This window comes from Colletotrichum godetiae (assembly GCF_030913485.1).
Source record: "Colletotrichum godetiae strain CBS 193.32 chromosome Unknown BDP55scaffold_34, whole genome shotgun sequence".
In the NCBI taxonomy this organism is placed as follows: Eukaryota; Fungi; Ascomycota; class Sordariomycetes; order Glomerellales; family Glomerellaceae; genus Colletotrichum; species Colletotrichum godetiae.
The window spans coordinates 244,515-270,449 of NW_026851282.1; the positions used below are offsets into that span (position 1 = coordinate 244,515).

General features: G+C 53.0%; 6 protein-coding genes across 6 annotated transcripts; 1 reads left to right on the forward strand and 5 right to left on the reverse strand.

Annotated features, from left to right (window-relative positions):
* Positions 1 to 800: 800 nt before the first annotated feature.
* On the reverse strand, positions 801 to 1,787 carry BDP55DRAFT_557405 (Sir2 family protein; the record flags this gene model as incomplete). Its single annotated transcript, XM_060569693.1, has 2 exons — positions 801 to 1,405; positions 1,469 to 1,787. 2 exons carry the CDS (start codon positions 1,785 to 1,787, stop codon positions 801 to 803), a joined length of 924 nt encoding a protein of 307 aa, XP_060426970.1.
* A 567-nt stretch (positions 1,788 to 2,354) lies between these two features.
* Positions 2,355 to 3,702, reverse strand: BDP55DRAFT_236470 (zinc-binding dehydrogenase). The gene has a single exon (XM_060566181.1). It carries the CDS (start codon positions 3,602 to 3,604, stop codon positions 2,528 to 2,530), a length of 1,077 nt encoding a protein of 358 aa, XP_060426971.1. The 5' UTR covers positions 3,605 to 3,702; the 3' UTR covers positions 2,355 to 2,527.
* Positions 3,703 to 8,620: 4,918 nt separating this feature from the next.
* Positions 8,621 to 9,132, reverse strand: BDP55DRAFT_671551 (uncharacterized protein; the record flags this gene model as incomplete). The annotated part of the gene is made up of 1 exon (XM_060575463.1): positions 8,621 to 9,132. A coding segment is annotated over one exon (216 nt), but the record flags the coding sequence as incomplete, so codon positions are not given.
* On the reverse strand, positions 9,089 to 10,311 carry BDP55DRAFT_557337 (concanavalin A-like lectin/glucanase domain-containing protein; the record flags this gene model as incomplete). The annotated part of the gene is made up of 2 exons (XM_060569684.1): positions 9,089 to 10,137; positions 10,215 to 10,311. 2 exons carry the CDS (start codon positions 10,309 to 10,311, stop codon positions 9,089 to 9,091), a joined length of 1,146 nt encoding a protein of 381 aa, XP_060426973.1.
* A 23-nt stretch (positions 10,312 to 10,334) lies between these two features.
* On the reverse strand, positions 10,335 to 10,993 carry BDP55DRAFT_236488 (uncharacterized protein). Its single transcript, XM_060566182.1, has one exon. The coding sequence runs from the start codon at positions 10,837 to 10,839 to the stop codon at positions 10,480 to 10,482; it is 360 nt and encodes a 119-aa protein (XP_060426974.1). The 5' UTR covers positions 10,840 to 10,993; the 3' UTR covers positions 10,335 to 10,479.
* Positions 10,994 to 19,226: 8,233 nt separating this feature from the next.
* BDP55DRAFT_615005 (Alpha/Beta hydrolase protein) lies at positions 19,227 to 20,436 on the forward strand (the record flags this gene model as incomplete). The annotated part of the gene is made up of 1 exon (XM_060571252.1): positions 19,227 to 20,436. Exon 1 carries the CDS (start codon positions 19,462 to 19,464, stop codon positions 20,434 to 20,436), a length of 975 nt encoding a protein of 324 aa, XP_060426975.1. The 5' UTR covers positions 19,227 to 19,461.
* Positions 20,437 to 25,935: the final 5,499 nt, after the last annotated feature.

The window sequence follows — 25,935 nt, forward strand, 5'->3', positions numbered from 1 at the left end:
ATTTGATGCTTTTCCTGCTAGTTGAAGCCTACCAAATGCCCCTACACTTTGAGCTTCTTTTAGTTGACAACGCTGATGGATAGAAACTCGGTTCCACGGGTGTAATTGTTTGTTTCCAAAGACAAGCTTGCTTAGGTGTTCAAACATCTGGTCTCGTTGAACTGTGTGATATCTGATATATCATTCTCCGTGAAGGTGGGTTCCATTGAATGAAACGTTTTGGGTAGGTAACTGGCCGAGAGAAGACTGACTTCCGTTAATATTTGGGATTCCTGGAGCAGAAAGCAGGCTGCAAAGAAAGAGCGTGACAGTAGAACCTGACATGCGCTTATAATACATTACGAGAACTTATGTATCATCATTATAAGAGTATATAATAATCAGCGACCGGATCAAGAATGTCATTTATCTCCCGCCCAGCGCCCAGAAAGGCTCTCAGTACTACCATCAGTTTGACGAAATAGATGAGAACTTCATCCCGTCGATTGACAACTTACCTTCAGTAGAGAGACCTAGTTAACAACTTCCGAAACTCCTATCTCAACTGGGAGAGTTCTCCTACAGCCTTGGTCCTACTAAAGTCAGGACAATGAAGCTCTCTCATGGGCCCGTAAAGTTATAAAATGTAGAGGCTGACTGAAGTGTATCACGACGTAGTCAAATGGCCCCCAAAGATTTGACTAGACGGCTTCATAAGATCAAAGAACGCTCAACCAATCTACTGGAGAAATAACTTTTCGCCCTTGAATCCATCCTTTGCTACCAAGTACAACAGAATCGAAAACCCGCATTCATATCTGCTACTCAGCCTTCCAATCCTCCGTATACGCCCGCCCATCCGCCCTCAACTTCCCAATAACAGGCTCCAACAACAACGGCAACACCTCTGCCGCGTCCCTCCCAAACGCAAAGTCCCCCTTCTTCACCTTGCCCATCTGGTCCTCGTCCTCGGCCTCGGGGTTGACGGTACACACCCGCGCCCCGGCCGCGTGCGCCTTGAGGATATACCCGGCGGCCGGCCACACCTGCGCCGACGTGCCGACGACGATCATCATGTCGACTTTACCCCGCTCGATCCAGGCGTCGACGCCATCGAGCATGGCCTCGTCGAGAGCCTCGCCGAACCAGACGACGCCTGGCCGGAGCAGGCCCGTCTTGCAGGATGGGCAGTGCGGCAGGTCTGCTTCGGTGATGGCGGGGAGTTTCTTGGTAGGGTCGAGGAGCGGGAGGGTTTGGGTTGAGTCTGCGAGGTCTTCTGAGGCGGGTGCGAGGGCTGGGCAGAGGGGGTCTTGGGTATTGTTGTGGTCGATGTAGCTGCATTTTGGGTTGGCGCATTTGATGTCGAAGAGGCTTCCGTGGAGGAGGCGGAGTTGTTCTTCCTTATGTCCCGCCCTTGGCGAGAGACCTGAGATTCATGTTTTAGCTGTTTCATGAGTCTTTGCGGGAAAGTAGGGGAGTAACTTCTCACCATCGACATTCTGCGTCAGACATAAGAAATCCGGGTTCTTCTCCGCCAGTGCGGCGAGAGCATAATGTGCCTTGTTCGGCTTCGCAGACAGAGCCATGTGTCTGCGGTACGCGTAGAAGAGCCACACGAGCCCTGGGTCCCGACGGAAGGCCTTCATGGTCGCCAGGGCCGTGGCGTCGTAATTCCGCCAGAGACCGCCGGCGCCGCGGAAGGTCGGCAGACCGGAGGAGGCGGAGAGACCGGCGCCGCAGAGGGCGAGGATGCGCTTGCTTGAGGCCAGAGCCTCGTGAAATGCGGCGACGTCGTTGTGGGGGGCCATGGCCTTGAAGGATATTGGGCGTTGAGAGACTTTGGTTGGGGATGTCAGTGGATGGGGTTTGAGTGTTTGAGAGGATGACACGAACTAGTTGATTCTAAGAATGTAGGTATAGAAGGCCTCGTGAGAGCCGAGTTGATATATCTGAGCCTTGTGAGTTGTCTCATGTTACACTCTCTGCGCAGCTTATATCTGTATGCATGTAGGCAGCCTTGCGGCGTTCGCCATCAGGCAACAACGCAAAGCGAGAGAATGATATGGGGCTGCTAATCATCCAATCATCTCATTCATAGCCTGGAATCCGGGAAGCCAGTAAGAAACTCGTTGAACTTGATCAGAGAGTTGTAAGTGCTTGAATTGAAGTGAGATGTTCGTCGTGGTGGGACCAGGTCACTTCCCCACATGCCAGAATGCACGGTGACTCCCTCACCGAGGCGGCGTGACATCATCCGTAGCCACACCGATGCTGCACACCGGGAATCCTTTCAATATCTTCCAGAGATGGCGTACTCTAGGCAGGTATTCTGTTTTGCATGCACAGAAATCACGAATGAGAGTAAACCATGAATCATGTGAAATGCGAAGCTGTCAGCTTCTGAGTTGAGATTTTATCTATCTCTCTATGTCTATAATGTAACCAATCGCTATGCCCTTTCTATGCACCCAAGTCATGTCATCAACCTCATCTTATATACAGCATCCCCATAAACGGTTCAATCATGTTGTAACACAATTACTCCCGCTTAGTTCTCGAGGACGTAGCGGTAGCGGGCCTTGCCCTCCTCAAGGTCGACGATGGCCTCGTTGGCCTCGCTCATGGGGCGGACCTGGATCCAGGGCTTGACGTCCTTCTTGGCAGCGAGCTCCCACATCTCGCGGATCTCGTGGGGGGATCCGATCAGGGAGCCGGTGAACTTGACGCGGCGCATGACCATGGGGACGGGGGAGATGGTGTAGGCACCGTCGTCGGGGATACCGACCTGAACGAGGGAGCCGTCGAGCTTGACGAGGTTGAGGAAGTCCTGCATGGGGACCTTGGCGGAGGAGACGGTGGAGATGACAATGTCAAAGGAGTTGGCGTAGGTCTTGGCCCAGTCGGGCTCCTCGCTGGTGGCGATGTAGCCGTCGGCGCCCATCTTCAGGACCTCGTCGCGCTTGTCGCCCTTGCGGGAGATACCGACGACCTTGTCGGCGCCCATGGCCTTGGCGAGCATGATGGCCATGTGGCCGAGGCCGCCGACGCCGTTGATGGCGACGGTCTTGCCGGGGCCGGCGCCGTGCTGCTTGAGCGGGGAGTAGACGGTCACACCACCGCACAGCATGGGCGCGGCGTAGGCGGACTCGAGGCCGTCGGGGATCTTGACGACGAAGTGGGAGGGGCAGCGGTGGTACTTTGAGTGGCCGCCCATGGCCTTGCCGCCGTTGTAGTGGAAGTGGCCGTAGGTGTGGACGGACTTGGGGCAGTACTGCTCGTTCTTGGTCTCGCAGGGCTCGCAGGGGCCCTGGCGGCCAAGGCAGGAGTCGGACTGGGCGCCGACACCGACGCGGTCGCCGACCTTGATGCCGCCGACGGCCTTGGAGCCGACGCGGACGGCGACACCGACGATCTCGTGGCCGACGCAGACGGGGTAGGGGGCGGGGCCCCAGCCGGAGCGCAGGACGTGGATGTCGGAGCCGCAGACACCGGAGTGGGTGATCTGGATGTCGACGTCGTTCTCCTCCCACGCCTTGGGCTCATACTGCTGCCAGACCATGTTGCCCTCGGAGGACTTCTCGTCGAGGCCAACCCAGCCCTCAAACTTGTAATCGGTAGCGGCCATTGTGATTGATGTGGTGTGGTGTGAGAAACGGAAGAAGAAGGGGTATCTGAAGAAAGGGTGTTTCTTGTTTTGGTAAAGAGATAATCTTATATATAAGAGAACAGGAAGCTTGTGAGTACAGAATAGAATATTATCGTCGAGAGGCGGGAATGACACGCCTCTTTTAAACCTTTAGCTCCCCATCTTGTAAAACAACTTAAGTCCTAAACTCATCGGCGAAACAGGGGACTAACGCCGCCGGTCGTCCACGGAACCATGAAGCTGGAAAGCCTGGATGAGGAATTTTGCGCAAAACAGCAAGTACTACTGTACCGAGAGGGCAAAACGAAAAAAAAACTGCAACGTGAGTGGAGTCAAACAGCGGGAACGAACTGGGAATAGATTGGAAACTAGATGGGCCTAAGTGCGGCTCGATGCCGCGGTTCGAGATCGATGGAGCAAGGGCCAAGGGGCAGTCAAGAAGACCCCGTTGTCTGACACTTTGTTGATGCAGAAAAGCAGAGGCAGAGGCGCAGAGAGACGCCGTTTGAACAATTTGGAACAGGGGTGGAGTCGTGGACTGTGGTGGTGCGGAACCTTTCCAGCGTGGAACGTCAAAGAAGGTCGACATGCGTCGTCATGATTCGCCGGCCCGATATGGGGCCTGGGCCGGTCGAGGTGGGTATCTCTGGAAGTCTGGCTTAGAAATCTTGGAGGTTGTGCTTTTGCCTTCTTCTATCTGACAGTATGCGGGAACACATTACACTTTCAAGACTCACCGGGGGACCCTGGCCGTGTCTGCTTGGTTGGGACTGTATTGAATGACGGCAACAGCGCGAACGGCTTCTCCCATTATCTGGAACTCCGTCTGGATCCTGTATCTATCGCCCTCTACACGGCGGTTGAGCTTTACCCGGCAAGACGTCCTCAGCTCGAGATCTTGCAGGAGGAGAAGGGTGGGCTCTCTGATCTGTCTCTCTCCGCTGTTCAAAACTTCAACACGTCGACCTCGTGTTTGACTAGGGATATACACATGCGGCAGCTTGAAGACGGGCTGCCCCTACGAAAGAACGAATAGACAACGAAGAAAGGTGTGTACCCAGAAGCGAGCACAGGGATTCGCTTGGCCGCCGCTCCCGAGTAAAGGTGGTGTTTTGATGTCATCGACTCCAATATTCTCCGGCACTTGGGTGGCTTCACACCGCAACTGAGGGGCGGAACTTGGAGACAGAGTGAAAAGAAAAAACTGGAGTCCAAGTCTCTGGTGTTTGAGACAACGCTCCAAAGGGGATTTGCAGAAAACAAAGCTTTCCTGGGCTTCTTCACCACGTTCTCCATTCAAGTTCATCCCGAAGAAGCTCATCACCCCTGTTTCCCTGGCCACGGGGAAACCAACTTGGCAGCCGCACGATTGACTGAATCGCTCAGCCTCATCACAATAATGGCTGAGGTCCAGTTTGGGGATTTGAAGAGATTTTGTGGCTCTCGAAAGCCTTGCCCTTACGTCAACTGCGGATTCTTCCCGTCAATGGGCGGTAGACCGGCCTTCGCCGTCTCGGTTTCTTCTGCCAGAGCTTCTAGAAACCGTGCATTTCTATGGAGAACCACAAAGTCTGCCGCGCAGGGGCCATCGGCACGTCACCGTAGACCCGCACGCCGCGGCGGTTCAGTCCAACTTTGTTGCTGTCGTTTGCGTGTGTCGATCTTCAGGTTTCTCTTATCTTTGCCCAGGAGGATATTGATCTTCCGGCCGATGATGTAGCTCAAGAACTACACTGCCAATCTCTCTACCATCACTCTAGTCTACTGCCATTGTTGAGATAGGATGCGAGCTGGAAAGTCTGATAACTACCGGTGCGAGGAGGGGGAGATACCTCACCGACAAGATACCGGTAGACATGCCGTGAAGTTTGAACGTGGTCCCGGCAAGGGTCCCTCCCGGACCACGGAATTACAGAGGTAATAATTCGTGCTCCGTATCCGTACAGCTGGCAGGATGGAACTCTGCTTAGTACGCAGCCGGACTTATCTCGTCGACTTCTATTTCCCAAAAAGACCTCAAAACACACGTGTGGAAACAATCTGACTCCGATTTCATGCATTCTCCTCAAGGCTGCAACACACCGTACCTTTGGCAGTGTCTTCTATTGCAGCCGCCCCCTTTGATTAGATTATCGCGTGTTCCGCCCTTGCCGCATCATGCATGTCCATCTGCCAGGCCGACCGCCGGGATCCCACCAACCCCTTCCCTCCCTACTCTGTAGGATCCCCAATTGTTCATACAATTCCCGGACCCGATGAAAGGTCAGGATATCGGATGATTGCGCAAACGACGATGCAGATGCCCGAAGGGCCCCCCCCTATCTCCGAGCGCTTGCCAGATCCCGCGTCTCCCGTTCGGGGAGATACCAAAGCGAAGCAGGGTACTATCCGAAAGCTTGATCCCGAATTCTAGATGCGGGAGCCGTAGCCCATGGGGTTGTGTTCGCTCCGCGGGCGGCTGCAGGTGTGAGGGTTTATTCAATCACCGCTTATCCACGCCGTGCGGAACTTCGGAACGGTCTCGGAAACACCCCACGGTCACCGTCCTTGCTTGGTGAGAACTACTATCTGCACTTCACTTATAAGATGCTTTCCACCTCTTGAGAAATTGGAGCCTCCAGCTTAGAAAGTCTTGGCACAAGAGTGAGATAAGACGCACAAAGTAAGTGCGTCAAACAAGCACGAAAACCACCCAAGACTTCAACCTTGCAAACAACATACTGGTGGCTATCATGCCATCGCAGTTTCGCAACCCGTCAGGAGCGGACCGGCGCCGCGATCGTCGGTGGTGACGTCCGCGCCGGGCTATTGCTTGATTTCCTAGCAGCAGCAGCCATGCGATGTCCGCATAGCAGAGGCCGATCGGCGCGGCAGGTCCGAAATGCCACGCCCGAAGGCCTTTCGCGAGTAAGTTTTTTTTTGTATTATTATTTTTTTTGCCACCGAAACCCGATGAGCCGGCTACATGCTACATGATACATCACGCCTCCAACGGCGGACCGGTGTAAGCCAAGCCCGATATCGACATCATTATGCGCCGTACCTGCATATGTCAGAAGAGCTTGCGTGCTGCGGTGCCGTGTTCTTAGGATACCTTATGCACACACACACACACACACACACACACACACACACCCCTATGAGCACGGTAGCGCTTCGGGGGTGAAGCGCCCCACAGCGCCGGCAAACTTTTATGACTCCGGGAGAAGCAACGGAGAAAGGGGCCGGGTGAAGCGGGGTGCCTACCACCTTCCGTTGCCGAAGGGCAGGAGGCCACTTAAGCCTCCGGCCGGAAGGTACCAAGGGGATCAAAAGCGATCTTCCCTGCCTTCTTGCTGTTGTCTTTACCCAGCGTGACACCTAGGCCCGATTCCATATGGCACTGACTGCCGAAGCCATGCGGAAATGGTAACTATTCCGCTTCTTGACGCCTTGATCACAAACCTCTTCACAGCTTCAATACAGTTATTGGGGCAATTGACTTTGGAAAAGAAGAGGAAGAATGTCGGGAGGAAAGTCGGTTCCAACCCGCAAATTCTCAGGTAGTTAGATGCGTAGTAAGGTACTATGGTAGGTACCGATCCCGGAAGTTGCATCGCTCTGTCACCAAAATTACCATGCACGAGACTGCACCGGAAAGAGAGGCTACCCGCTACGGCTTCGCTTTTGGTACACTCAATACCGCTCAGCCGCCGATGACAATGCGTGCTCCTCCCCTGGACCGTATCTCCCCCGGTTCAATATCCAAAGAAACCCCGGGCCGCCTCGCCTCTCCTACCTCGCCGAGTCAATAGAGAAATCTCCCAATACACGTACCGAGGAACAAGGGCCCCGGGGCAAATCACTGCCTGTCACCGGTCGACCCCTTTCCCTCTTCAGGCTTCAGCGGGCTCGCCAGCCCGGACAAAATGGGACTTTTGTTTTGATTGGGCGGTTCGGACGTCACGGTCCTCAAGTCTGGATTCTGGAAGCGGTAGACAGGCATTTGGGTACGGATACCGCAAGGTCATCAATGATCAACCATGCCATGCTATGATTATATTGGTATTCAACTCGTGAACAACGACTCCTCACGAAACCTCATTTTCAGGCGACGATCCAGTGCTGCGTTTTCAACACTATTGTATCCGTATGCAGTAGTGACTAGTGGCAGAAAGCAGATGAAGAAAGGATCAAAACATGAACTCTCGAAGCCCGTAAGGATATCCATACGGATCTTACTATTCATGCAGGACTTCAATTGGAAAACCACTCAAACCGGGCGAGGAGCCAAGCAAAAATATCATTCAAAAATCGAGACAATTGTGCCGCAGGGGGCGCAATAACACCAGACTCAAGAGGCGATCACGTACCAAGATCCTTGGGCCCAAGCAAGTTTGATTAAACCTCCAAGACCCCGCGCTCCTTCTAACTGCTGCGCGGTACTTATCCCATTTCCTTTTCCTTCCCCCCACCTCCCCTCACAAAGGAAAAAGAAATAAAATCACTCTCTTGGCTCCAACGGTGCCCGCCACTCTAGAATCACATCAGACAACGCAAAGGCATTTTAGGCTACCCGTGCGGCACCGACGGCGCCCCCAGGCACGCCGCACACACAGCATACTGCCACACTACTATTCAAGCCATGGGCTGACACTCCTCATGAGACCCTAAATCTTCCTTGCTTGGGTCTTACTTGGTGAGGTGCGGCGAATGGGTGCACAGGTGGAAATTAGCTACCGAATAAGGTAGAGCGCGGCAAATGGATCCGATTTCTGGGATCCATCACTTACTCCCCGGCCCCCCTCTCCTCTTTGAGTCAAAATTCTTATTCGGGTGGGGGACCTTGCCAGGGCTGCTCAACTTCAAACACGGCGAGATTGCAACCCGCGGTGTTTTTGGGTGGCCGAATTCGCGCTACCAAAGGCACCTACGCCCTACGATTTTCACGCGAGCCTGAGCCCAAGTTTTGATGATGTGAAATTCACGTAAATCGAACGGCACAGGGCAAAGTAATTCAAATCTGAATGGTTTTTGATTGTCAACGTTTTGTCTCGACTACCTCGGCGAAATGGCACAAGGCATCCTCTTCAACTCTTCTCTAAAGGTATCATAGTCCATCTTCCGCAAACACCACCCCAGCTGCTTCAAGAAAAAAAGGGCATCCGCCATCTGAAATGCAATTCCCATTGTTCGACTTTCCTCCTCTCGTGTGTAATATTGGCAAGGCCGTCGCGGAGAAGCTTCTTCCAAGAATTGGAGGAAGAGTTCCGCGGGAGAGCGTGATCATTAAAAGTACCAGATTATGTCGCAAGGTTTGGCCCCCAACTGCTCGCTCGATCCGTAAAGGAGCCTGCGTGGTTCAGTCGTGATAAGGATCGTGATTGAAAGTGAAGAAGTTGTACAATCCGCTCTCCGGACGGAATGATTTTTGGTTTGTCTTTATGCGCATGTACGGTCGTTCAAGAGTTCCGGAGAACCCGCTTACAGCAGGAAGGTGAAGAGGAGGCCGGCGGCACCGAGAGCAAGGCTGGCCTTGTTCATGAAGCCGGAGCTGGCGGCAACGGTGGAAGGGGTGCTGGAGGCGCCAGCAGAGGTGCCGGTGGAGGAAGCGCTGGAAGAGCCGGAGCCGGAGCCGGAGCTGGAGCCAGTGGCGGTGGAAGCAGCATCCTCGGTGGCGGAGGCGTCGCTGGAAGCGGTGGCGGAAGCAGAGCCGGAGGCGGTGACGGTGCTCATGGTGGTCTTGGACTCGGTCTTGGTGGCGGTCTTGGAGGCAGAGGAAGAGGAGTCGTCACTGCCGCCCTCGGTCTTGACTACGATGGACTCCCAGCTGCCGGAGCGGTCACCGTAAACGTACTCCTTGGCGCCCTTGACACCCTTGTTGCCCTGGTAGTCGGTGATGGTGATGGACTTGTAGTAGGCGTTGTAAGGACCCTTGGTGAAGTCGGTGTAGCCACCGGCCCACTCGACGGTGCCCTTAGGAGCGTCCTTGCGGCCGGCAACCCAAGTTCCGATCTTGACCTCCATGGGAGTCTGAGGGAACATGGCGCCACCCTTGGCATCAGCGTACTTCAGCTCGCGAACGAGAGCACCATCGATGATCCACTTGACGGAGTCCTGGGTCCAGTCGATGGTGTAGGTGTGGTAGTCGTTGAGGGGGTTGGAGACGGGGTGGTAGGCACCACGGTCGTAGGTGCTGGTGTCACCCTTGCCGAAGTAGTTGGTCTGGACCTGCTCGTTGTCACCACCAACCCACTCCCAGTCGATCTCATCGAGGTCGTCGGACTGAAGGACGACAGAGGTGACGACACCCTGGCCGGGGGAGGCCTTGAGAACGACGTCAATCTTGCCGAAGAAGATGTACTTCTTGGAGGCCATGGTGGGAGCATCGGTCTCCTTGTTGATAGCGAAGAGAGCACCGCCATCCTCGAACTTCACCGCGGTGCCGTCGAGCTTGCGGAAGACGGAGTCATCGTTGCCCTTGGTGAAGTCAATGCTGACCGACTTGCCCAGGGCAGGGTCGGCGGGACAATCTGTAGATCAGTTAGCAAGACTATTTCTCAAGAACCAAAAACGGTAGTATAAATAACCGGGGACGGAAAAAACATACCCTTCTTGGTAGGATCACAGGTGGTGAAGGTCTGGGCAGAGACCATGGTGGAAGCGGCGAGAGCCACGGTGGCAGCGGAGAAGATCTTGGAGAACATTTTGCCGGCGATTCGTATACGTCGATCGAGAGAAGTGATTTTGATGAGAAAAGGGTCGAAGGTGATGAGATATTTAACAGAGGCTGCTGACAGGTATTAAAGCAGCTGAAAGCTGGAAAGTGGTTTGAGGAGGAGTGAGAGTGTGGAAATAATGAAAAGCTATGCCGATTAACGAGGGACTGGCAGGTAAGCTAAGAAAAGGCAAGAGGTAGAAGCTTGTGGGGAAGCAAAATATGAGTAGGTGAGGACGAGGTAGAACGATCGAAACACACGAACGGGGAGGATGGTTTTATTACTTAGACTCGACGAGATGAGGCACAGCAGCACCAAGCAGGGCCAGCCAGGCAGAACAGTAGCAACCACACCAACAACAAGTACCAAGACCAAGTACTCCGTAGCACCAAGCACTAAGGACCGGTGACCATGGACAGACCAGGGCAAAGGCGCGCCATGGCTCTCTCTCTCTTGTCTTGGTGACTTGGTCCCTGGGATGGATGGGACGGGGGTGGGATGTGTCTCCACGACCATGGCCCACGCTCCATGACCTGGGCGAATCAATACGACCTCGTACCTTATTCAGGACCCTGCACTTGCCTAGTGTCCTGGGAAGGGGGGTAGGGGGGTGGTCATCGGCTAAGCCTTGACTCTTGAGCCTGAACCATCGACACCCCTGGTCCCTTAGCTCTTGGGAGAAAGGTCAGAGTGACTGGGAGTGATGGGACCGTTCACTGTTGTTGTACCAGGACCAGTTGTTTGAGTGTGTGCGCACAACTACCAACTGGCGAGGGCAGAGTATGGGGAAATGCAACTTGTGACTGGTACTCGTGGTTGACGGCATGACCAGAAAGAAGAACATGGAGAGCATTGAGGAACTGAGCATTGAGGATCTACGAAGTGAGAAGTCAACGTGGACTTGGACTGGGGATGTCAGTGGGCTGCTTCTGTTGCTTGTTCCCAAAGTCCCCAAAGTCCCTCCCATGAGCAAAGGGTTAATTTGCACTTGCATAGATGGCCCAATGAAAGAAGAAGGATTCGATGGCTTTGCCCAAAGAAGAAAAGGCAGCGGGTGGAGTGGCGCTGCTTTCTTTTTCCGTCCGGGATCTCCTTTCCGTAAGGCAGAGGAGGAGAGACTGAGAGAGATTGACTCCTAGAGTCTATTCTGAGTGGAAGGCATCGCCAACCGGCGGCCATGACAGAGTTGATGGAAGTCGGAGAAGCGCGGGAGGGGGAGAGAGAGAGAGAGAGAGAGAGGAAAGAGATGCGTCCAAGGATCTACAGAGCAGCTGCCATCCGTTCCTGAGGGATGAGCAAAGGCTGCAGGAGAGACACACACCACCTTCGGACGGCCCTCTGCGACTCCCAGGTCAATGGAAGCGACGGACCATGGATGTACGTCGGTACGTACCTCATCTTAAATCTGACTAAGAAGTACTTTTCAAATGTACCTTTGCTGCTTTCTTTGATGCAACAACGGTGTACCAGAACTGTACGGAGCACCGAGGGATATCTCTCGTACGGATACATCATTGCGGACCAAGGCCCACGGTCAATCAAGCATAATTTCCTGGCAATGACCACCTGGGACGTCGGATGATCAGCAATGATTGACATGGAACACGAGGAGACACCTCGCTACGCTTCGTGATGAAGCGCGCGGAATTCCACTACATCAGATTCCATCATAGTCGCCTCAACACTCAGCACCTCTACTGCCACCACCACGTCCACGAGTGACGTTGCGTTGCACATCGTGTTGCCGCCGGCTTCTTCAACTTGACCGGGCCGTTTCCAGCGCATTCCAAAGAGCTGCTGCCACGAGGCGAACCATTCCTCGGGATGACTTGGAGGCAACGTCCAGCAATGTGTCAGCCAGCCAGGCTTAGCTTCCTGCTGTCAACCAGCCGCTGGCCTTCTTTGTTCCTTCGCCAGCATTCCGAGAGGGCACATGGCAGGGGGCCCGCTAGCAGACAAAGGTGGTGCCGCTGCTGTTCGACAAGCTGTTCAAGCACGATCGAGACGATTTGCTTCCTCGGCTTTCCAGGGAAGCCAGACATGTTCAACATATTGATCGAGACGTGTCTTATCAAGTACCAAGCCAACAGGGCAACAAATTTCATGCTTCCTTCGCCTGACAAAATAAGGGGCACTGCAGTCTGTGTTCACTGCAGGGGGGCTCCAAGACCCAGACACCATGGCACAGATGGACAGTCACTGCAGCCTGCCGCCGTCGTACGTCCACCTGATGGCCGGTGCCTGCAACAACTCAGCAGATGAAGCAGCGGTGATCCCTGCGGCGCATCCGTGAGCCGGTCCGTGTCGTTCTGTCTCAAAACCTTGACTCTCTCAGTGACGGACTGGCGGTCTCCAGCTTCGATCGAACCCCCGCGCTCGACTCGACTCAGCAACTCGCCTTGCCCTGGTCAACAACAATACCACAGCAAGACAAGAATAATCTCGGGGCCCCGTTGCCCGACGATGGCGCCGTGTTTGGCCGTGAGCTTCCCGCTGCGAAGCCAAACTCTCGCTCGTCCAGTGGGAGATCCCCCTCCAAAACCTAGCGCACCTTAACTTGGCACCGCAGCATATCGTCAGACCTTGGCACTCTACGTTCGGATAGGTATTTCCTGCTCGGATGTGTTGCTCAAGAGGAACCCTGTCGTCGCTGGATGCCACACTGAGACCCTGCATCTACACTCGCTATGCAGCAATACTTCGTACGCCTAGGTCACATTTTGCGCGCGCGCATAACGGAGGAGTAAGCAATGCTGCGCCCAGCAACGCAGGAGCAGATATGCTCTCTCGGCGCCTTTGAGGGAGTTGCAACCATCTGTTTGGTCCAGCGCGTCTATTGACTTTCGGGTTGTTCTCCGCGCTCATTTCGGTGGTACCAATGATCAAGTTTTCAGAGGCCCAGGTTCTTTACTTCCTCATCCCGCCTCCTGAGATACACCGAGCCCCGCGGCCACCGTTAGCCAACCACGACCACTCGATCCCCCAGAGTAAACTGTTGCAGTGCCCCGTTTATCCCACCAAGTCCATCAACCTGGTGCTCCAAGAACCAAGCAGCCAAGCCAGATTGCCAGTTCTGACCTATCGCGAACCGGAACCTGCTGTTCAGAGGTTGAAACAGGAGTCATCCTTCCAGGACTCCCTTGGTTTCTTCTTCTCATGGTCCGCAAAGCTCCAAACCGACTTCAGCCTGACGGTTCGAAACAAAGGGCGGCTCGGGGCTGACAAGAGTTCTTTGCCCGGTCACAGTGCAACCCACCCCTTTTCCCACCGTCATTTCCAATACCGTAGAAACTCGAGCAACTCGAACTTGCGCTAGCCCGTGCCAGCCCTGCTAGCGCTCTGGCAGAATCGTAATACTGCCTAAAGTGGTTAAATGCGGCCGCCACCTATTTTTGGCGTAGGTTAACATTTCGATCGATCTGACCAATGAGAGCTCGCCGTCGAGGCCGGACCCACAATTGATATAATTCAATAATTATTTTGGCTTTCTCGTCGGTTTTGAGCTTTTCTCGTCGAATTGGCAAAAAGGGCAAAAGTGTCAATTGGAAGCAGTCGTACGTAAGCAACCGAGCCCCTGACTGTCCCCTGGCCCACTGCCTCCAACGGGCCCCTATTCATACGGCGGTTGGACTGTCGGGTCGACGAACTGCCCATTGATGCCATCACGGACTTCCTCTGCTGTGAAAATGTACTCTAACCCGTCGTTCAGAACAGCGAAGTCTGGAATCTCCTCTTGCAGCGTCTCCTGCTCAATGTGGGCTTCTACGTCGAAGAGCTCCCACCCAGTGTAATCGATGGCCTCGGCGGGCACGTCTTTGATCCGGATCTCGTCGACCTGGCTGCCATCGGGCCGAATAGATATTCCGCACTGCAGGAAGGCCTGGCTGACCATTGAGCCCTTCTCGTGGGCCAATTTAGCGGCTGCCGTCTCGACTGTTTTGGTGACCATTCTTCTCTTCATACCCGTCTCCCACTTGAGCTCCTCCTGCTTATTCAGCGCTTTTTCTTCCTCGTCGAGTACGTAAGCGTCGGTTGCTTCTGAAAGCCACTGCTTGAAGGGCTTATTGACTGCGGTATCGAGAGGTTGGAGGAGGGAAGTGGTCCCTGGCGGTATGAGGCAGGGTGTGATGTGGTGCTGACGTAATAGCGCAAGGATGGAATCTGTCTTATGGAAGGAAGCGACATCCATTACCAATAGGTACTCGTCTCCCTTAGTCAGCGCTACCAATTCCTCTTCAATCCATCTTTTGAACAAGTACTCATTGTTGTAGGCAGTCTTGTTGAACTCAACTGTCACTCCTTCTGCGTATAATAGGCCCTCTTTTTTCCATAATTGACCCCCTTCCTCTGCGGGCTTGCCGTGGAATATTATTTTCGGTTTAATTCGTTGTATGCCGTCGGCGAAGATGTAGAGTATTAATGTGGCCTGCCGCTTGCCCCAACCGCTGCGGTCGCTCTTGCCAGCCACGGTTTTGGCCCCGACGTCGTCGTATGTGTAACCGTCTAGGTATTCGAAAGGAACTGGGGTCTCGTCGAGGTTGAGAATTCGCGAGTTAGGAAATCGACGGGCTGGACTTCCGAGTAAATCTCCGACGTTAGACCGCTTCACCTTAGCCAGGGCCATTTGATTAACTCGTCGGATAAAGGAAAGAAAGCTGTTGACAACTTTGAAGTACTCAGTGGGTAACTTCGTTGCCTGTTTGGTAAGTCGACGTCGGGTAATTCTCATACGATTCTGGAAGCCACGAAACCAACCGGGGGAAAAAATAAAAAGATGTTTGCTGTTCGGGTTCTGCTGGGCGAAAATCCGCTTAGCGGTCCTTTTGAACCAACTGGTACTAACGAGCTTTCCCTCACTTCGTCGCTGGCGGAAGGCGCCGTATAGCGCTGTCTCGAGCTCTGGCCACTGAGGGTGGTAGGCGTAGTTGGAGGACCGATTGACGATTGACTCGCGGTTCTGATACCAGGAGATAACCGTGCTTCGAGGGACTTTGAACCAATCTGCGGCTTCCTGGTATGTGGGACGTCTGTATATCCCTGGGAGCTCGGTCTCGCCCTGGCGCAGCCTCGGGGGGCAAATCGACTCTTCGTCGAGCTTCCTCACGTGGTGATGCTCTAAAAACATCAGGACGTTGACTTTGGTATCGTGGGTATAGTGGTGCTGGCGGCGCTTGATTGGGCCACTTCGCGGTGTATATTTCCGGTCTTTGATGGGGGTAGGAGCAGGCCCGCGGCGCTTAGCTGCTGGAGGTGTAATTGGCACTTTTGCCGTATTCGAATCCTTCTCGGCAAGGGCCCGTCGTGAGGGCATCGTGGGCACGTCGACGAGGCCCGTGGTGGAGGTGTAATTGGAGGTATAATTGACAGTATAATTGGTGGTCAAATCGGTGATGTAATCGGTGGAAGTGGGCAGTTGGGTAGGAGTAAAAAATGGAAAATAATCACTTACCGCCTTCCGTATACGGTTTAGTCGATTATATAATCGGATAAAACTGATCCCTCGAAAGGGCTTAGTGTGGGCCGCTAGCAGGGCTGGCACGGGCTAGCGCAAGTTCGAGTTGCTCGAGTTTCTACGGTACCTATCCGTACGATACGGATACACTCATTTCATCTTTCTGAGATCTCATTACCTTCTCATTCGCCGACTAATAGCTTCACCCTTGTCTCTCCACCACCGGCGCGAATGCTTTTACCGTGAGGTAAGTGCAAATTCAAATTTCTCTTAGCCACTTCAGACAGCGTGCCGATGCCCCGAAAATACTCCAGAGATCTTCATAATTCTCCGCTGTACGGCCAGGGGCCAAGACGAACACGGGGCTACCACTCATCACGCGCCATCTCACAACACGAAAGGAAAAGCTTTGCCTTTCAACTTTGGCCTCGGTACTGGACCGAAGGGAAGCGACGATGAGTCGAGGCAAGCGCGCTGCCGCAGGGAAACAGAAGGAAAATACGGCCGCCCCGTGCCACAGCCGCCGCAACGTTTCATAGCCCCGAGTCGTTTAAGGGGCTTATTCTGGCAGCGTGCAACCATCGACTGAACGGCAGCCCGGAGTATCCCGGACTCTTCCACGTTCTATGCGTTGTGCAGCGGCCAACCTTCGTTGGCAGTGGGCACTCGTATCCAGCTGGTCAGGTTGCCTCAAACCACCCTCCCAGGCTGTCAGGCGGTGGCTGTGCAAGCCAACATCGACAATAGGCTGTGGTCTCTGCTCGTCAACCCGGCATTGAACCGCATCTCAGCCCTTTCGGCAGACCACTTCGTTGCTCCGAGTCCACATAACAACACCATTTGATGTAAATCCTTTCAGCCTGCTGATGGCATCGAAAGGAGCTCGGGCTTCCCTTTGCTCAGAACGCGGCGAGGAAGGCCGATCCCGGCTCCGAAACGTCACTGAGCCCACCTCCTTTTGGGTTCTCCATCGCTTCGACTGGGCCACTATCATGCCATACCCTTTTGATGCTGGTATTCGTGGAGACTGTTCGTACATAGGGCTTGCCTTTGGGAATTGCGCTTATCAACATGATGAACTTTGTGCAGTCTGATACTCCCCACATTGGGCGTGGAGAAGGCGCAAGGCTTGCAGCAAAGACTTGCATCAGAGACTATGCCGTGCCGTCAGGGAAGTTGACAGGTATCACAACATAGTGAGGTGAGGCAGAAGGCTTGAGAGTGTGGTCACCAGGATCGAATTGCAAACACGCATGTCCTCTGTACGACCAGTAGCCGCTCGCCACGCAGGTACCTTGTTGCGCCTATCCGATCATCGATGACATATCCAAGCCGATCCTGCAAGATCCCCAACTCTCGGAGCCTCAAGAACCAGCTTCCACGACTGCCGGCATCGAAGATTCACCAAAATAAAAATCCCTCTAGGCCTGAACCGTCGCATCCATCATCCCGGAACGAACGCTGGCCGGCTGGCAGAACGGGCCAACATTCCCAAAGAAACACCCAGGCGATCCCCTGGAGAAAACAGTTAAAGGCGCGCCACTAGCGCCAGTAGCATCTCTAAATTTAACTCCACGAAGAACCCGAGCCCGCCGCCCCATCCCGTCCACAGTCACACCCCCAGCAACAGTTGTCGCCGCTGCCCGCCCGTCTCCGAAGATGGAAAAGTGCTCGTCAAGCATACCATGACAGTGTGGAGCATCTGCCACCCCTTCGCTAATCTTGACCGAAACCTCGTAAAAGTTGTCTATCTGCGGGAGCGACTCTGTCAAATGTCCGCATGTTCGCATACTGCAAGTCCCGTATGGGCAGTCCACTGACGTCTAGCTGCATTCCTGGCCTTCGCTCAGCCTTATGACTCTTGAACTTTGGAGTCTCTTTTACGCGCTCCAACCGGGTCTGTCAGATGACATGGCATGGCTGGAAAGACAACGGCGGTCAAGGTCTTTCTCCATCGGACCCGACTCACGGCGTCTCCGACCGTTCCCCTCTCCTCTGAACCTGGGTTCATGGGGTCGCGTGCCGCTCAATTTGAACGGTAGCCAATAGTCTTGCATACAGTCATTCGGTCAAACGGGATGCCCTCTTCATAGGTTCCTGCTCAATCCTGCCGAAGTGTAGGTGCTGACTTGGGCTTACGATCCTTCATTACAATCCCACGAACAAACGACTAAACGGAATCGTTCGTCCGTCAGAACGCTGATTTAAAACAATGCAGTCATCTTTATGCGAGGATTGGATATTTTGCTCCTTTGCTTACTCCGGCGCCATCCAACCGCAGAGGATTCCCGTGCCGCTTCCAAGAGGAAGAGCTGAGGATGTGCTAGTCGTTATAGGTGCTGACTCTTGCTGGATGTCGTGATATAGATCTGACGGCGCATGGGGCAATATCTCCATGCCTTGTCCTAGGGGTCGATTCTCGACTTATACTCATCCATCGCACTCCTTTCTTGGGTGGGCGGCGGCTGCCTATCAGGTCTCGCCTTTGCAAGGAGTCAGATTTGAGGCCGTTGATATGTGACGGCAAGGTTGCCTAGAAGGTTGGTACTATCGCTTGACGGTGTACTACTAAGCGCCGGGATCTAGAATCCATTCAGCTTCGGCTCTGGCGAAGTCTCAGTTCTGTTTACGCCCCTTCAAACAATAGTGCCGTGCTCCAATTGTTTTTACCTTTCGTTATTGAGATAAGAGTTACGTTGTTGAGGTCACTTCTGGGATCATGTCACTATCCTACATTTTGGCAAGTAAGTATACAGGAAAAGATCCGCCTCGGAGAACGTCGTTTCCCGTTCAATCAGTGCTGTAGATTGCTGTGTTCTGGCTCCATGCCGCGAGGCTGTCGAAATAAGTCATTTCCAGGGCTTTGATCACTAGGTACAGGATCAATATACGTACTATGGGATATCTTATGTCCTTTGATAACTAAACGAGACCAGAAAACCCCACTGAAGGAAGTTGTGAATGATGAGACTCGAAGTGCTAGAAATCCCGAGGATTCAAGTGCATCACGGCAAGTTACAGATACCATCGGTGCTCGACGGTTGGCTAGCAACGAAGCAGGTTTGTCGCGAAGGTATCCCTCGGTATAGCTATTTCTCGGCCTGGTCCTTTACATTTTGAGGAAAGTGAAGATAACGACTGCGATCAAGGTGTCCAAGAAGAAGATGTTCAATACGGTACTAAGCCGCCACCAGTCCGGGCATACCTTCATAACGTGGCTGTTGTCTCTCTTGAGACTTTCGAAGAGGGTGGTCATGAGGTTGTCAATGTACCGTGACGGGGTTCGACAGAGGTTGGCCAATGCCGCCGGCCTTTCTTCCAAGGCTGTAAGATATTTATCGCGATGCCGGTCCTGGAGGTGGTTTCTAGTTACGTCGGCGATGCATTTGGAGTTAAAGCCCCGGGGTATCCATCACACCTGAAAGGCGTTTATAGTCAGCCAACGTAATTTATCGTCTTTAATATTGTTTTGTCCTTCCACTATATCATTGAATACAGTTGCTGGACAGGTTCCGTCGTCTGAAGACCGCATCCGGTCACAAAAGTCGGTCGGTCACGGGAAGCACTCCGGTCGTTGTGGATACTATCCGGCTCCATCGCCGAACGTCATCTCAAACTTTGCAACTTGCTTGTTCCGCTTTACGCTTCCCAGGCCCAAAGCAACTTGACATACCAACACATATCCAATGAACGAGGGTGCAGACGTAGAGAAAGCGCCAGGAATCATCTCTGAGCCGCGATTGCCACTGCATTCTTTCCCTCCGCCGATAATTATACCGCCGCTGAAGCAGCCGCACCAGCAGACCATCGTCCTCCTGCACGGCCGAGGTTCCAGTGCCAAAATCTTTGCACCGGAGTTTCTGTCTGTCCCCCTGGATGATCCAACCACACAATCAGGCCTGAATACATGTACCTTTCAAGATCTTCTACCGCACACGCGCTTCGTATTCCCGACTGCGCCGCGGTCGCGGGCAACTATCTACAGGCGGTCCATTATCAACCAATGGTACGACGGGAGCGGTGACTGGGAGGAAACGCTCTTGGGCCACGCAAAGGAGACGGTTGTGTTTATACACTCTCTTATCGATGATGAAGCTATTCGGGTGGGCGGGACGGGTAAAGTTATGCTGGGCGGCTTCAGTCAAGGTTGCGCTGCGGCGCTTCTTTGCCTGTTGATGTGGCGGGGGAAGCCACTCGGCGGCATACTTGGTATGTGCGGGATGTTGCCCATGGCTGGCGTGATGAGCGAGGCCTTGGTGAAGGGACAACGTCGGCTGGATGGACTGCATGATGAGGCGCCAGAATACTCTGATGACGACCCCTTTGAGCACCCTGATAACGACTCAAATGCTGGCGGGGAAGGAGATGAAGCTGAATATGATCCCACGCATCAGGCATTGTGCATTCTTGGAGGCGAAATAGGTCTCCCGGTACCGGACCTGGCGATGCGTCTATCGTCCCAAGAGACACCCGTGTTTCTTGGTCATGGAACTGCGGATGCCAATGTCTTGGTCCATCACGGCCAAGAGGCGTCAAGAGTCCTAAGGATGATGGGCTTTGATGTTGACTTTAAGACATATGATGGGCTAGATCATTGCTATTCGAAGAATATGCTGATAGACATGATAGAATTCTTTGGGAATAGAGCACAGGATTCATGATGAACTTGATTTGGCGGGCTCATAGGTATGGAACGGGATGGAAGTGAATACAATGGTCAGGTTGTGTCTGCACGCCTAGAGATGGACTATGCTGGAACTTTTACTCTGCGGGTGGGAAAGTGTGGTGACTACGGGCCTCCGTATTTCTTCCTTCTGAAAGAACTTCCATCAGTGAGTTTATACCTAGATTACTGGCCCGGACAGTTGAAGCAACGGAAAATTAACATTATTTCCCATCTAATAGGTGCTTGGAAATCTACAGGTTGACAGCGACGGCAGGCCGCCCATTCACAGTCCCCAGAAGCTTACTAGAAGCCAGATGTTCTCGCCGCAAGCTGGTGAACTTAATCTTGATCCGAAAGCAAGGCCATTTTAACTTCAAGTAAAAGCATTCGAAGCGTCGGATGTCGCTTCGGCTACCGTTTGTGTCGAATGTCACGTCATACTTGATGACTTATGGGTGACTGTTCCCATGCCTTCAAGAGAGTAACCGTCTTCTTCTGATATAAACACAGTGACATGTTTTCGAAATACTATGAAGACCCAGTCTGGACAGCTTCTCGATTTTGGGATTACACTAAGCCTTATTGTGTTGACGCCGGCACATACACCGGGGAGGAGATCTACAACGTGGTTTTTGTTGTCATGTCGATATGATTATATTTGAAACGCAGAAGCTGTTGTCTAGTCCGCTGGAAAGGGAGAAGAAAATGAGTGTAATTCAATAAGAAAAAGGCGAGGTCGAGACACAGCCTCAGTACAGCCTCGAGACCGAGAAACCGGCGGCGGTTTACGGTGCATTCAGCCATTGGGACGAGCCTGTGTGCCAGGATTTCTTTTGGTTATGTGCGACTTCGCTTTTTAGACGACTAAGCTACTTCTCCTATTATTCTTCAAACTCCTGGAGACATACAGTTCTTGTACAACCAGCGACTGCTCCGTTATGGAAGGAGGTGGGTATTTTGGAAGTTCTGGATGGGGGCCTCAGAATCTTGGGTATCTCTCTACCAACATTGTAAGTACCATGGATTTTTGCCTGAATTTGATTAATTAGCTGGCTCATAATGAAAGGATATATCATCTCAGGCGTGTGACTTTCGTATTATACTACTCACTCTGGCAGTATGAACCCTCTCATCGTGAAGTTCAAGTAACGAATGATTCTCCAGCTACGGAATGTAAAGGCCGACATCCTTAATTGAGACACAGTGCCTACTGATTATCGAAACTGTTATTCCGAAGATGTGTAGTCAAAATAGGGTATCCAAGCAGGCACAGAGATCCAACTAGCAGCTTGTCCTCGCTGGCCACCGGCCGACAGCAACATACTAAGGTAAGCCCCGCCAGGAACGAGAACACCATCCTTCTTTCCAAGGTCCCAGAACCCCGGATTGACTGCTCCAAGGCGCCTGCTCCTTCACCTGAACTTCTTCGGGAAGGTCAAGTCAACGTTCCTTGTCAAGCCCGCAGAGACTTGCCGTGGGGTGTGGGGGCTCAGCGAGACAACCCCTCGGTCAGCCGTGGGGATGAGTGAATCCTGACAGGGTGCTCCGCATATGTATAGGTCTCACAGCAGTCAGTAAGTTCTCCGTAGGGTTTCTAGGCGCCGAAAGGCATGTGAAAGACAGTAAAAGAAGCTAGAGGATTAGAGCAAAGTCGAACGGTTCACGTATAATTGTTAATGCGAGTTCAAGGCGTGCCAACCTCGTCTATAAGAGATTTCTTCGGACATCTAAAATGACCGACGATCGGTAAGAATAGAAGAAGAATGTCGTGAGCTCTGAAACCATGACAACGCCAAGAACTCGACGAAAGTCGGTTATAGGATGGCTCCAGCCAGTCTCACCTATTGACATTTGGGTGGTAGCAAGCAACGTTGCCGAAAGTAAGCGCATCGTATATTATTAGGCATCAATATACCTTCCAAGATGAAGGAGGAAACAACAAGAGAGCATAGCTATGATGAAAGAAAGTTAAGAGTGGCGAAGAGGAAACAAGATCTTGCCTCTTCAACGTTTCAACCTTGGCGACCCCATCGAGATCGAGTTGCCATCACTATAGGCTGGGTTGACTCTTGATCCCCTCACTGCTGCCCTCATTGCTGCAAGACACGTGGAGGATTGCCCATCACTTAATAAGTATTGGCGCGGCATGTAGCGGCTTAAGGATAAGTGGTCATCCGGGACTTCCAAGACCTACAAGCACGCTGAAAAGACAAGAATTGCCCATGTCAACAACGCGGAAATCCATACCCAACCAAGGGTATCAGTGATTATTTTCCGCTCACCTGATTAGTACAGCGAGTAGAATCGTAGTCTGGTCCCGTGTAGGTGAGAGTGGTGCCAGCAATGTTGGGCTCCGTGGAAGGCCAGGATGTTGGGATCCACACCGCATGACGTCCCGCCCCCGGATTTACAAGCCTGCAGAAGTGTCACAGGCGGCTCGCTGCTGATCGTTGTAAGGGCGATGCGGTGTCAAAATCATGATTCCATCCGTAGAGAATTGGCTGCCGGAGTGTGTGTTGTGTAATTCGATTGGACTGCCATTTCAAAGCCCTCGATGTCCATGACGGCATCACATTTCGTGCGAAACCGAGATAAATGCGAGGAGAGTCATTGACATTAGGAGGGGCGGACGTATTTCTCCATCAATCATAGTAAGGGGAGGCTTTCGTGTTTCTAGGCCAATGGTGTGGAACACGACGTCGATGGAGGCACGATGTCGTGCGGCTGAAGAACAGAGCGTAACCCGCGGAGAACGATATCAAGATCGCTGTCAAGAAAAGTGCGGGGAAAGCCGGTCGTCTGTCTGGAAGGGGGGACCGCCCGTTGGTGGCGATGTGCCGTTATCCGACGTGATGGCAGTGTGCATCTCGGGGTGGAAAAGGGGAAAGGTCGCGCGGCGCAGCTGCAACATCAGAAAAACTGCTGGCAACGACGTCTGCCACACCATGTGGGCGGAGTCCAGCTCCATTCTTGAGGGGTGATTTGTGGTCAGCAGACACTTGCAACTATTCCCTAAGGCGCTAACGACAGCTTCCAGAGACTTGACCGGCGGAAATGGACGAGCGGACAAACACTGTAGAAAAGAAAGAAGACTGGCACTGTCGATGGCGGCATGAGGAAATTGCCAAGACGTCGGGCACAACTACAGCCCTTCCATATTGTCACGGGGTTCGTACTTGCATCTGGACGACGACCGACGCAGGAATATGGATCCATAAGCAGGTAACAAGACTAGGTTCACCGTCATCAATGCGCTGATGATGACAGGGCCTTGCTTTCTCCAGCCAAAGATGTGGGAATGAGTGGTGGACGAGAACGAAGTTGATGCATAGTAAGACTGCAAGAGATGTAAGACTCGGCACGCGACCAAGGGCAGGCAGAGAGAAATACACTGCCACCGACAAATGGTTCAACCTAAGACGGATACATGTCGTTTGAAAGCACGTCGTAAATCATGAGGGCTGCCTTACCGCCTTGAGAAGCTGGGAATATCTCGTGGCAAGGGGACCCCTCAAACGAGTTGGCACCTGGCTTTCCGGGGGAGTTGGCACGTTGGCTAGCGTGGGGGTTAGTGTTGTCTAAAGTCTGTCGATCCGTCCAACATCCGATGACAGCAAGGCCGTTCTCACTCGTGAGTCGATGCGCTTGGTCCTCTCGCAATTCGATTTGGACGTTTGCAGGGCGCTTGAGGAACGATGGCTTGGAAAATTATTCAGAACACATGACGAAGACAGTTTCCCAATCTGGAAACTGAGCGGTGGAGCCAATTTGCAACCTCGAGGTTCCATAGCCATGTCGTAACGAGGTATCTCGAATCAACCGACTGCATGGCTAGCCAGCCTTCATGTGTGTGCATGACTTGCAGCGGTGTAATGTGTCCGATGCTGGGCGCTCATCCCGTACTTGGGCCTCCACTTCCACCTCTTCGTTGACTCGGTAGATATTGACCAGGTTCTTCTCATACCGTTCGCTGTTTGGTATTAAACCTTGCCCTTAAGACAGGGGCTCGTAAGGCCTTCGCCACAAAGCAGCGAATAGAAACACTTTGACGCCCTCAATGAGGCAGATCTGGATTATTCTGTGGAAATAAAAGACGATGTTGTACTTCATCCATGCGTCAACATTTGTTCCTGACCGACGACGCATGGAATGTATAGAAGATAGACACATGATTCGATGGAAAACGAAGATTGCGGTAGACGAGCTGTACCTCTCGGTATCAGGCGGTGGTGTCCATCTTGCAGAACCATGATTTGGGACAGGACGAGGCCGCTTGGATGGTGAAGGTGAGAACACGGCAGCAGGAACAAAATCTTTCTCCCCCACTCTCACTCACTCGAGGATTACATGTGCAAGTGCCGATCAGCGACTGGCGTGTCCCCTTCAACTCAGCTTCTTGTTCCTAGTGAATTTATGAAATTCACGAGAGGCTTTCGCAACCAAGTATCACTCTTTACGACGCCCAAAGAAGAAGCGCGTACCTCAATTTCAAACGACGTCTCTATTCCAAAACTTCGTCTGCCTCTGTGACTACATCCGCTGTTTACTACTGAATTTAAGCAGATGTTTCACCGGAACTAGCCAGCGCAAATGTAGCAAATCCATTTCTGCTGTTGAATCGCGTCGCCATCTCTTCAATGCCAAATCGGTTAAGCCCATAAGTGCCGGTCGAGGTGCCGTATCGTCCCACGACATCAACTCATTGATAGAACTTAGATCGAGGCGCAAACAAGACCAACACTAGAGAAGGACGTCGTTCCATCCACCTGTGCGAGAATACCGAGCCACATGGATGACACCCCGGCCTGCGTGCGGCTGGTCACGAAGTCTTTCACGGCTCATTTCTCACAGACTTCATCGGCAGAATGGTCCCTTAGATCTGAAGGTTATTCACATATCCTCCAAGACTACTCAGGTCTGAAGCTTAGCGGGATGGCAATGCCGGCTTGGAATGCTCGATTCTGCAGGTGCCCAAGGAGGCAACTTGGAGATCAAGGCCCTTTTAAAGCTAACCCCCACGTCAAGCGGCGTAATACCCCAGAAGACATATCTGGGTTGGGGTCAGCCATCCCACCTCCATCTTTCCCACTAGCAGACGCCGGCCTCACCTCTTGCATGGCTAAGCAGCGATCCTGCCTTTGACTCCACGCACTGTGTCGCGAGGCCCTGGTCTAGACACTCCAGTCTCCCCAACATCCTGGTTCGACGCTGCATATCTTCGTACCACTACAGTTGGCCAGGAGTGATCCTTGCTGGTCAGTTCGAAATGGCCTGTTTGCCCATGACTACACACATGGCGCGTCTTTTCCTGGAGTCCGAGCGTAAGAAGGACCTTGCTCGTATGCAGAAGCCGGTTCATCCGTTGGAAGCCCGTCTCATTCTGTTCATCCCGGGCGACGCTGACTTACTAGACGGACGAGCCGCCATAGTCACGAATCACCTTGTGACGCCACTGGTCCGTTACAAGACTGATATTGATATGCCGCCTTTTGAC